At 40.9% G+C, this 12,761-nt stretch overlaps 1 protein-coding gene across 1 annotated transcript; it reads right to left on the reverse strand.

The window, feature by feature from the left end:
* Window positions 1-4,737: 4,737 nt before the first annotated feature.
* LOC103712270 (pathogenesis-related protein PRB1-3-like) lies at window positions 4,738-5,653 on the reverse strand. The gene has a single exon (XM_008798748.4). The coding sequence runs from the start codon at window positions 5,598-5,600 to the stop codon at window positions 5,112-5,114; it is 489 nt and encodes a 162-aa protein (XP_008796970.1). The 5' UTR covers window positions 5,601-5,653; the 3' UTR covers window positions 4,738-5,111.
* Window positions 5,654-12,761: the final 7,108 nt, after the last annotated feature.

The following is a 12,761-nucleotide window of genomic DNA, read 5'->3' on the forward strand; positions in this document are numbered from 1 at the left end:
CACTATCTTTAGTGATGCTTCCAAGAAAGGACTGGGTTGTGTTCTAATGCAAAATGAAAAAGTGGTGGCTTACGCCTCTAGACAGTTGAAGCCCTATGAGCAGAACTATCCAACACATGATCTGGAACTGGCAGCGGTAGTCTTTGCTCTGAAAATATTGGAGGTATTATTTGTATGGAGAACCATGTGAAGTCTTCACTGATCATAAAAGTTTGAAGTATATATTTACACAGAAAGAGTTTAACATGAGACAAAGAAGATGGCTTGAACTACTGAAAGATTATGACCTAAGTATTAAATACCATCCAGGAAAGGCTAATGTAGTAGCTGACGCTCTCAGTAGAAAGTCTACAGTAGGCACCACAGCTCTGCTCACCACTCAGAAGCAGATTATAAGAGATCTCGATATGATGAATATCGAGGTGACTACTATGAGTACTGGGGGTATGCTGGCTTGTTTGATGGTGCAACCAACATTACTTGAAAGAATTAAGACTGCCCAATAGACATATGCTCATTTATGTCAGCTTAGAGAAGATGTAGAAACAGGGTTGCGACCCGAGCTCAGTATTAATCAGGATGGTACTCTTCGATTTGGTAGCCGTTTATGTGTACCAGATGATATCGAATTGAAGAGAAAAATTATGGAGGAAGCTCACCAGTCCCGCTTCTCCATCCATCCAGGTAGCACAAAAATGTACAAAGATCTGAGGGAGCATTTTTGGTGGAGTGGCATGAAAAGAGAAATAGCCGATTTTGTGGCTCGATGCTTGGTGTGTCAACAGGTGAAGCCGAACATCAAAGGCCTGCAGGTTTGTTGGAACCATTGGAGATACCAGAATGGAAGTGGAAACATATCACTATGGATTTTGTTATTGGACTTCCCAAGACAGTTAAGAAGAATGATGCAGTGTGAGTAATTGTTGATCGTCTCACAAAGTCAGCTCACTTCTTACCCTTTAGGGTTGGCACTCCTCTTGAGAAGTTGGCGCTGAGATATATTGAGGAAGTTGTGCGCCTACATGGCATACCGGTTAGTATTGTATCTGATCGGGACCCACGATTTGTATCCAGATTCTGGAGGAGCTTTCAGAATGCTATGGGAACTGAATTGAGGCTCAGTACTGCTTATCATCCTCAGACTGATGGTCAGTCAGAGAGGACGATTCAGACTTTGGAGGATATGCTGAGGTCATGTACTGTTGATCTTGGAGGTTGCTGGGATGATCATATAGCCCTGGTAGAATTTGCTTATAATAACAGCTATCATTCTAGCATCCAGATGGCACCTTATGAAGCTCTTTATGGAAGAAAGTGCAGGTCTCCTGTACATTGGGATGAGGTTGGAGAGAAAAAGTTGCTGGGTCCTGAATTAGTGCAGGTTACTAGAGAGAAGATTTTGCTGATCAGAGAAAGGCTCAGGGCAGCACAGGACAGACAGAAGAGTTGGGCAGACAAAAGAAGAAGAGGATTGGAGTTCCAGGAGGGTGACTTTGTTTTCTTGAAGGTATCCCCCTCAAAGGGAGTTATGAGATTTGGAAGACACAATAAGCTGAGTCCTCGTTACATTGGTCCCTTCGAAATTCTGAACAAGGTGGGAGAGGTTGCTTACAGATTGGCCTTACCCCCAGAGCTATCAAGTGTACACAATGTATTTCATGTTTCTCTACTACGGTAGTATATTTCAGACCCTGGTCATGTAGTAGAGTATGAACTATTACAGGTTGAAAAAGATCTGACTTATGAAGAGTTTCCTCTACGCATCATTGATCACAAGGAGCAAGTTTTGAGACGGCGCACCATTTCCTATGTGAAGGTCCAGTGGAGTAACCATTCTGAAAGGGAAGCAACTTGGGAACTTGAAGACGAGATGCGTATGAGGTATCCACGGCTTTTTTAGATTCAGGTACGTAAAATTTCGAGGACGAAATTTCTTTTAAGGAGGGAAGAATGTAAACCCCGGACCAGATGGACCGGCTTGGACCAAAGTCGGCGGTCCATCTAGTGGTTTCGGGAGTAAGGCGGTGGAGAACCGCAGCTGTTGAGGCAGTTAAAACTGCCTAACAGCCGCGGTCCCCCACCCCTTCGAGCTGGATGAAGAGCTACAAAAGCCCATGGAGTCACAGAGAACTCCATCGACCACCTCTTACCCCCCTACTCTTTCTTCCTTCTGTGCAAGGTGTTGGATCGGGAGCAGCGGCGCCGGAGGAGGAGGGGTTGACAGCCCGTCACCGCACTGTGCCGCCGGAGCAGGCACAGTAGTTCGCCGGAATCCCTCACGGCTCATCGAAGCTAGGTAACCCTTTAATCCTTCCTTTCATTCACGGTTTACCTACTGTTAGCTTAGATCTAATCTAGCTAGGAGGTAATTAATTGAAGAAGAGGGCTTAAAATAACAGAGAAGAGGATGAGGAGGAAGGGGGAAGACCTAACCTGGGGATGATCTTGAGCCGATGCCGGTTCAAGCAACCGAGGTTACCGCCGCCTCATGCTGTAGATCCCCTCCCTCCATTCGAACATGGATCTTCTTTCCTTATTAATCAAACCCTAAATCTAGTAAATCTAAAAGGCAGACGTACCGGCCGATCCATGGGAAGAGCCCTCGGCTGGAGCAAATCCGGTTCCCATGGGTGGAACCGGTTTGATGTTCAGCGGAAGATGGCCGGAGAAAAGGAGCCGAAGGGAATCTCCCGGTTTTGCCATGGATGCCGCCGGCTTGGGGCATCGTGTATGCCGTCAGGCCAAGCATGGGCGTCGGCCGCATGCTACATGGGCACCACCGGCTTCGGCCGGTTCCTCTGCTTTTTGAGGAGTGCTGTAACCCATCTCCTCCATCGGAGGTGGAGAAGGAGAGTGGCCAACCGGGCCATGGCCGCTGCAGGCGCCGCCGGTTGGCTGCAGCGCCGCCGACTTCGGGCCGGCCTCATCCCGAGCCCCTTCCGAGCTCACCCCTAGCTTCGTGGGGGGAAAGAGGAGAAGAGGAGGAGGGGATCGGGATGGAAAATGGAAGAAGAAGGAAAGAAGAGAAGGTTCGGGAAGGGAGGAGAAGAAAGAAAAGAAAAAGAAGAAAGAAAAGAAAAGGAAGAAAGAAAAGAAAAGGAAAATAAAAATAAAATAAAATAAAAATACTGTGGGCCGAATTGGGCCTGATTCCGGCGGTGGGCTTCATATGAATCGGGCTTTAAAGGCCCGAGGCCGGGCTGGGCCCTGATCCGAGCCCAGTGTTCTTAAAACCAGAACTAACTGGGCCTGAAGAGTTCAAGTTTTAATATAGGGACTAAATGGAATATAGTTTAAGGCTAGGCCCCCTTTAAATTAATTAGAACTGATAAGACTTATTTAACTAATTGTGTTTCTGGGCCTGAGTACAAATGGGCCCAGTAATTGAATCAGGCCAAGGGCCTGATCCAGAATCTAATTAAAAGTCGGGCCTGAATGCAAATGGGCCCAGACCTGAACTAGAAGCTGGATCAGACCTGAATCAGAGGTTGAATCAGATCTGAACCAGAAGGTGAATCAGACTTGAACCAGAAATTGAATTGGGCCATGGGCCTGAACCAGAAATTGAATTAAGTTATTAAGAAAGATAGTAATTAAATGAAGTCGAATGTGTAATTAACAAGTAATTTAATGATGTTGCTAGGTAATTGAAGAATTGGCACTCAAACCTAAGTTTGGTGGGCGAACTAAGGTAAGTAACCCTGATATAATCTTATGATTTATCAAATACTTGATTATGAAATTGTATATGATTATTTATGTTTATACAAAAATTAGGATCAAGCATGTGTTAGCAATAGTTGCATGATTTTGGATATATAGCATCCATCATGTTTATTATTATATTATGTACACATGATTATGATGATATAGAAAGATGCACGAAAACCAAAGGTTTCAGCATGAACATGAATTTTATTTATCATGATGCCATTATCCATTTTCCAATGTTTCTATGAAATGAGATTTAAGAAAAGCATGATATGTTTTAAGAACTCTCAGATCGCTATGTATGACCCCCACCAGTGGGTAATAGTAACTGGAAGATGACCCTGCAGTGGTAAAGGCCTTGCCGTGGGAATAAGAGCGGCCATAGCTGCACTACCATCTGAGAGTACGGATTTCAAAGCATGGAATAATGGCAAAAAAGTTTTATGATGCATAATCATGTTTATAAAGTTGCATAAATGGACATGCATAGTTTTATGTCGGGTTTGATTATAGAAAATGCTCTTGTTACTACAACTGTTTGTTCTTCAAATAGTGCATTAGCATACATAACATATTGCTTGATCCGATAAGATTATTCTTGTTTACTTACTGGGCTTTATAGCTCACACCATTTTAATTATATCTTTACAGATGAATAGGAGATGCTTGGAACAAGGAGTGTAACATGCTCCAGGGTTATGGGAAAGACGAATATTAAATGTTGTTGTTTTTAGAAGCTTTGTATGGATTTTAATACATGAACATTTAATGACTTTCATGAATATAGTTGTTTACAATTTGAAATTTTTTTTTGTGGCTGCGTGTTATTGTATGCTTAACTTGGTAATAACACGGCCGTGTCATGAACCGAATTCGGGGCATGACAGAAATGGAGCTGAATCAAACTATGAAAGTTTTTTGCTACCCGTAGGTAGGCCCACTAGGATCTTTCACCAATCTTGTCCGTTTGCGTATGTTACATAAAGAAGATGAGACTGCCAAATTTAAATTAAAATATCAAAAATATCAAATTAAAGTACGTATGATTCTCCAGCTGAAGTTGATATTTGGACAATTGGAACTGCAAGAGGACTGTAGGGATCATAAAAACATCTTTTGCAGTTCTTAATCTCTAATATCTCGCACTGAAATTAATAAAACACAAAAGGCCCTTAATATTTCCAACATGGAATATATATAGAAAAGTACTGCATCTTCTTGTCATTCTTTTATTTTCCACGGCATCACCAAAGCCTTTTATTTTTATGGAGAACAAGGATCTTGTCCAGGTTTTCAAAACCCAAACGACTTCATGCCAAGGTAATACAGGTCTTATTCTATAAACCATACTAGTTATAATAGCACAAACACTCTCCCTACCATGCGAAGAGCCCTGCAAATTAATATGGGCGCTGGCCCACGAAGTTGCCTGGAGGCTTATAGTCGCAGATGATGAAGATGGCACCGCTGTTGCACGTCACCCGAGCGCAGCCGATGTTGGTGGAGTCTCGCCACACCACCTGGGTGTAGTGGCCGCACTCGTGCCCGGCGGCGCAAGTGTTGGTGTTGTAGTCGTACCACTGCTTTTCATCCACCCACGAGTTCACAGCGTCGGCCGCCGTGAAGTCGGCACCGGACCCCCCGAAGAGGTTCTCACCGTACGGTCCACCGGAGTGTTTGAGCTGGCAGTCGCTGATCCGCTGGTTGGCGTAGTTCTGGGCGTAGGCAGCCACGGTGTCGTCCCACGACACCGAGCCGACGCCGACGGCTGCCCGGGCTGCGTTGTGGGCACTCACGAAGTCTTGGGGGGAGTTTTGGGCAATGGTGGTGTGGGCCATGGCCAAGAACATGGCACAGGCCAAAGCTAAGGTTAGGCTTGAGAACTTCATGGTTTCACCTCTCTCTCGCAATACACTTTGATCCTCCTGTTGTTTTTCTTTTTGATTGGAGAGAGAGTTCGGGGGAGGGGGTATTTATAGTCGAGGAATGGTGCTGAAGTCCGAGTTTGGCCTTGAAAAATCTTTGCTCAGAGTTATCAAAAGCCTCACGCTTTCCAGGATCACGACAAGAATTAGGCTTGGAAGAATTGGACCAGATTAATTCCACGTATACCGACATAAGGATAGGTGATAACGCATTTTGTTTTTTTTAGTACATCGGCGGCGGCAGCTTACACAAAATAAGGATGAGTACAGCCTATAAAGTCAAAAAAATATCAGAGCATACTGAGGAGACAAAACTGAGACATGGTTGTCCCAAATAAAATTCCTAAAATGCTGAGCTGCAAAGGATGCCACCTAGTTCGCCGTGCTGGCGCACTCATCCAAAAGTCTTTGGTGGACCCGTAACTTGCTATTTCATAAAACAAGCAATCTAACCGACCTATAACAGATTAAATCAAGTTAAACGGGTTAAACGATTAAGCATTGCCACTCCTATTTATGAAGATGCGTTTACTTTGACATCGGTGTGCACTGGGGAGGTCATAGATATTTAGATAGGGACAAAAACTATAATTTATAGATTTTGGGTGAGGTCGTAGCTAGTTATAAATAGTGTTAGATCTAACCCATCTCCCAGCGCCAATGTGATTAGAGGTCTTATAACATAATCTCTTTTAGGGCTAATCATGAGCTGGTCATAGTATTTGGGATTAAAATGAGGGAATTTAATTATACGAGGACCATGCAAGATGTGTTTAATTAATCCCATATTGAGCTTGTATTAAGGAGGATTTGGATAATTAAGGACATGCAAGGGTCACAAATAATAACCTTCTAGCCGGTACTTTTTGAATGAATTCTTCCTGCTTAAAACGTTCTTACAACAAAACCAACTTATCTCCAGTGTAATAGGGTCATCTTGTCTAGGATATTCGATATGGATATTGATCATTGCTTAGAAAAATATACATGCATGCACCACCTAACAACTTCTATTGCTTGTTTGGATGCCCTCACCACATATACCTGGATAACTACGATCAATGAATTGTTTCTTTATGAAAATGGTGTTGCAGAGGCAAGGAAGCCCACCTTGTCCTATTTTTTGGAATAAGATAAATAAACTTATCGGCGGTTCTGGTCATCTAAAAGAATGGGTGAGTTCTGGTCGGTTATTCCCTTCCTTATCCAACTCTTTCCACTCTCATCTAAACTCTACCATGTTCTATTTCGAAATAGAAGACTCTCTGCTGGAAGATTTTATGGGGGACAAGACTTTCCAACACCCTAAGGAGTCCTTGAATTAGACTCTTACAAATCGAGTTCTAGAGATGGCTTCCCATTCAAGTTGAATAGAACAGCTGCTCTCTCGTGACCGCAACGTATTCTAAGAAACACCAAGCCGTGATCCATTTTTTTCCAATCACATGAGTATCTCGTGAGGGATAATTCCATATTTCCGAAGAAAAAGTCTTCCCTCCTTGGCCCAAGTCCTCGTCCTTCGCGTGGAAAGAATGACTCGAGAACTCCACTTAAACCATCTCCCCAGTCCCGATCAGTGCATACTTGCAGCCGGCGACTCTGTTCATAGTTTTGAGATTTTCTTATTAAAATTTCGTAAAAGCGAGGTACGCCTGCTCTCTTTTTTCCCGACGGGATCAAATGGTAGATCGATTAGCCGAGAAACCATGCGGTTCGAATCCGCATCCCAGGCCGGCAAACTCGGTGAGAAAAGAGGTCTCTAAATGATAGGCACCACAAGCAAGCCAGAATTGACGGGAACTAGAAGTCGCGAGTTTAATCCTGGATAAAGTTATGTGGTCACCTTCGGTAAGAATAGATCGTACCTTTGGTAGCTTGGCACGAGCAAAATGCTATAGCGCGGGCTAGAAATTTAATTGAAATGCTACATTTTATCCATGAGAACATGGAGGCAAAGTCTAGAACGGTGACTGGATCGCAACTGTCCACATGGGCAATGCCCAATTCCCTTCATCTAGGGGCATTTTGGGCATCAACAACTTGACATGCTTCCATTGAGGTGGAGGAAGCAAGATGCCATGGGCTTCCATCTTTCATATCATCAACACCACCTTCATGGCAAATCTTTGATGCCATCTGTGCCACTAAGGATGTCTTCTAGAGAGTTAGAGAGAGTTTGGGATGTGGTGTGGTAGTGGGATGGGTGCTGGGAGGAGGGAGAGGGGGGGAAGAGAGAGAGAGAGAGAGAGAGAGAGAGAGAGAGTTGCCATTTGGAATCAAAACCTAAAACCTCTTTCTAGCACGAAAGAGGTGCCAACTAGCTTAACAATGTTTCTATATGCTAACAATTCAATACACAATAATTTACAGTAACTTAGTACAATATCTCATGTATCAATCGAGTCAATCGAGTCGGGTCAGAGACATGATCAGGATCCAACCTGAAATATTTGAGTTCGGGTTGGGACCGGATTAGATTTGCAGCTAAAGTCAAACATCAGGTTATTTTTTTACAAATAAAACATAATTATTGATTATTAAATATAAAATCATTGAAAAAATAAAATTAAACTAAAGAGCCAACTCATTCAAAAACTTTTAATTTGATCCAAATTTTTGATCATTCCAAAGTTCGCAAACTATATTTTTTTAATATATTTATATATATGTCGATACACTTGAGGACTTATAAATAAGAATCCACAAAAACAAATAATAAAATATAAATATTTAAAAAATAAATGAAAATAAATGATAGGAGATATATTTGTTGAGATGAAAAATGAGAAATTAATCAAAATGAGAGTTTATTCAATGGTGGAAAATATTTAGAGTGAACGGGAAGATAATTTTTATATAATCTGGGTTTTTGGATCGAGCCGAATCAGGTTCAGGTTGGATAAGGCTTATTTTTTGTTAAACCAAAGTAGGCCTAGATGATAAATGGGCTGGGTGGGTTCAAGTCAAGTTGAAAAATACAAAACCCGAACCCTAGAATTTAGATTGGATACAATTTTTGAGCTCTACACAATCCATAGATCTTCAAATACAGTTTTGGTCAGGTCTAACCAACTTGAAGTTGGGTCAGGTGTGTTGACCGACCCATTTGCAACTTTAATATATCCTATAATTCAAGCATGCTACATGTTTTAAGTTTTACAAATGGATCCCTCCCCATTTAAAATAACCTAGTTGCCTAATAGGATTGGTCCATTGTTTTGATATTAGTATAATAACATCTCGTACAAAGGAAAAAAATAAAGAAAACCAACTGCCTCATGGGCATCATAGTTCATGTCAATGAAAGCCAAAGTTTTTGTTAATAATCTATCTCTTAAGCAACTTAGCCTAGTGCCATGGCTGTAGTAATTTTGAGAAGGATCATATTCCTCTCTGTCTTTAACTATACAACCACATTACAAGATACATGTTAGGAACAATTCTTGAGTAATATGGTGGTAGTGTGCCACCCATAGAGTTTGGAACTTTAGATTAGAGCCCTTATAAGAGGGATGATAACCATCAAAGCAGTTGGGATAATAACAATTGGCTATATATTAAGAAAATGATATGCTCCTAGAAAAATTTGCTCAAGTGCTCTGGTATTAAGCACCTAGCGCATTAAAAATAACATCCAATCACATGGCAATTTAGGCAAAAGGAGTGCGCTCTCTCTCTCTCACACACACATACAAGCACATACATAGAGGTGCAAATGGACTAGGTCGGGGTCAACCTGACTCTAGTTAACCAGACTAGGCCCAAACTTGGTTTGACGGATCTTAACTAAAGATACGTAAACTTGAACCCTACCCAATCAAGAATGGTTAAGTTAGGTTTGGCCCAGCTCGACTTGTGCTAGCTCTCTGTAATTTAGAATTTTCTTTGTTATCGTACTTTCAAAAGAGATTCTCATGTTGGTCCAACTATATTTGCTTTTGATCTAGCAAGTCACATCTCTACAATTTAGGTATTAGCTTTTTTTTAAAAAAAAAGAAATTAATTGACTTTTCACTTGATGCAATTTTTAGGTACCAAATATATGATCCAAGCTTACCTTAGTGATGCCACACTCTTGCTTATATATATGAAGCGTGAGGATCCCTATACGTGTGTATTTAGTCCCACATCGATTATATACATTCTAGCTAGTCTTTTTGAGCAAAGTTCTGAGTCAAATGTTATCAAAGTGGACTCACTCCAAGGCCTATGTGGATAAGGGGCATTGCACTATGGAACTTTTTGGGGTTGAGCATTGGTCGATCATAGTACTTATGATTAGATTTAATGGAATTTGGATTCTTAGCTTAGTGAGGACGTGAGGGCTTAATTGAGGGAAGTATATGAGGATCCATGTAGATGTATATTTAGTCTTATATAAGTTATGCGCTGTAAAGATTTTGGATACTTATATAAGGCCAAGAAATCTAAACACCACCTTCGCCTTTTAGGATGAGATTCTGGATTGTTACAAGAGAGTAAAGGTTCAATCCCAGTTTTCTATTAAGACAAAGCTTGGGCTTTAAATTCCCTTAAATGGGGAGAGCATGACTTAGATCCTCTTGCCTATTTTAATATATATATATATAACTAATACTATTAATAGTGGACATTATTCTAAAACTTCCAAATCATGATCCATAATTTTCAAACATTTGATCTGTTATGGCAATAAATGATTAAGGTGATCTGGCATGACCAAATTTGTCCAACTTATCATTCATGTGGTGATCCACACACCTTCAAGAATTCTTAAAGTATTTTAGTCGGCTCCCTTCACACCGACTTGGAAGCTGGAACGAGCAGATCAGAAGCACCCAACCTATCGAGTCGAAGTATCTCAGCTCAGCTTGGAAATCTCGATGACCAACTCGAGCTAAGCATAACTGCTTCACGACAGAGAAAATCAGGTCCCTGCACCTAGGTATGCATGCAGCTTCAACAATTCCATCATGTGTTTAGTGGTCATGACATATCCCTAAATTGTTATGCCATATCAGTAGTTTATTACGATCTGGAATTTGTTAGGATTGGATTTAATAAAAATGTGGGATCTCAGTTATAAAATGAGATCCAACCAAAAATTCTCCATAAAAGGTGAATGCTCCACGACTCTCTAGGCATTATTACCATTCTTCTCCTTCTTTCTAGATTCTGACCAAAGAAAATCTTCTTTGACTTAAGGGCCCAGCCAAAACCAATCTGATGAACTCTTTAAAGGCGGTTTAAATCAGCATTCCAGGATGACTGCAACATGATCCATTTGAGATAACTACTACATGACGTCATCCAAAGTTTTCCAAACTTCCCTAAGAAGAGGTCTTCCTCTTTCCGTCATCCTGATGAGTGCTTCAAAATTTTCCAAAGGAGAGGTCTTATGAGAACTATTCGTCGTCTAGTCATCGACATTTGCAAGGAAATAGTGGCTTCACCAATCCATTCAAAACACCAGCCCTTCTCCTGGTCGCTGCATGTTTACCTGCCAGAATTGACCGGAGCTAGAAGCCGCAATTCATGATACCCGAAGTGTCTCTTGGGCAGGCTTTTACACTTCTCCAACTTCTTAAAGCCTTGTATTAGTCAAGAGTCATAATTATTAATTATGGATATTAAATATTTGATTAATATCTTTTGTTATTCGGTAACATGTCCTTTTATATCTTGTACATTCATCTCTTCTAGTCAAGGATAGATTAATTATCATAGTTACTGAATAAAGATGCGAACCTGTTCCACGTCTATATTTATATAATTAGAGGTGCTCCGATGGAGAGAAGGAACAAGCTGTAGAATTATGACCTTCTAAGAATTATCTTGCTTTTGTTGTCTTGGAGGAGTGGGTGACATGCCTATATTAGAGTTGTACTCATTTTCTCCTCATCTACTCCTCCAACATCCAACGTCATGTTGGATATTAAATTATCAAGTTAGCATTAATAAATTCAAGAGAAGTTTCATATGCATATAGCAGCAGCCTCGAAGCATTATATATATATATATATATATCTCCAAGTAATTACCATGTTGGTAGTGTTGCCTTCTACTAGAACAAAATGCCAAAAGTTCTGAAGAATTCGAGTCGACAAAGAGACAAGCTCAGGTCGAGGAAAAAATGTCGAGGAAACTGGGCCAGTTGCAGGATTGCAACTATATACATTGTCAAACCCAAATGGCCTTCTAATATGGAAATTGGGCCCATTGACGTAATATGGTCAGAGCCCATATGCCATTCACCAGGGGAAATCAGGCCCATTAACATAATACACATCCATAGATATACTTTGGAAGCACGTACCAAAGTATATCTAGTGCCGTACCAAAATTTTATTTTCATAGTTCCAATGTATAGGTACGACTTGGTCCGTCTTTTTAGTGAACAATAACCGAAAAAAAAAAATTGTTACGGTAGCCAGATTTGACTCGGTCTAGAGTACTAGACAGTTTTGTAACATAATTTAAATGTTGTGCAAGAGACTTGTCCTGTGCCAGAATCAAGTCATAGCGTTTGAAACTTCACGATGCATGTTTTGGATGGCAGAGTACCAGAGCCATGTCATTCAGATAACCATCAAGCATGATGCATCGCATTGCATGTCTAACATGGTGTATCGCAGCAAAAATATTGGATATTTGACAACATCCATCTTCGAGATGGAATGTCAAGGTGAAAATCTAAGGCTATACATCTTTTTGTGATGCAAAATATGTACTGTAGAGGATCTCAACTTAGGCAGAATATTTGCGGAACGCACAACTGCAGATAGGTACAAGAGATTTGCTACAACAAGTTGTCCAAGCATACCATGCTATCTTCTATATCCACAGTTAGATTGATGAATGTATAATTTGTTGTCTTTGTTTTCTTGGAATACCATCCACGGATAAGGTAAGATTGCATACGCATAAATGATGGACAAGAAGACTTCTATCTCACATGGATAATAGACCTTCATTTTTTTATGCATTTATATGGAAGGCTCCAATCTCCTGTAACATATGTGGTACCAACCGGCTCTTTCATTGATCTCAATTAACTTACTACAATTTGACAGTCCAAAAGAAAAAAGGGGAAAGACGGAAGCAAGACTTTTAGTTAGAAGACTAAAAAGGCATGTAAGTGGTCTA

The sequence above is a fragment of the Phoenix dactylifera genome, unplaced genomic scaffold, assembly GCF_009389715.1.
Source record: "Phoenix dactylifera cultivar Barhee BC4 unplaced genomic scaffold, palm_55x_up_171113_PBpolish2nd_filt_p 000007F, whole genome shotgun sequence".
NCBI classification, from domain to species: Eukaryota; Viridiplantae; Streptophyta; class Magnoliopsida; order Arecales; family Arecaceae; genus Phoenix; species Phoenix dactylifera.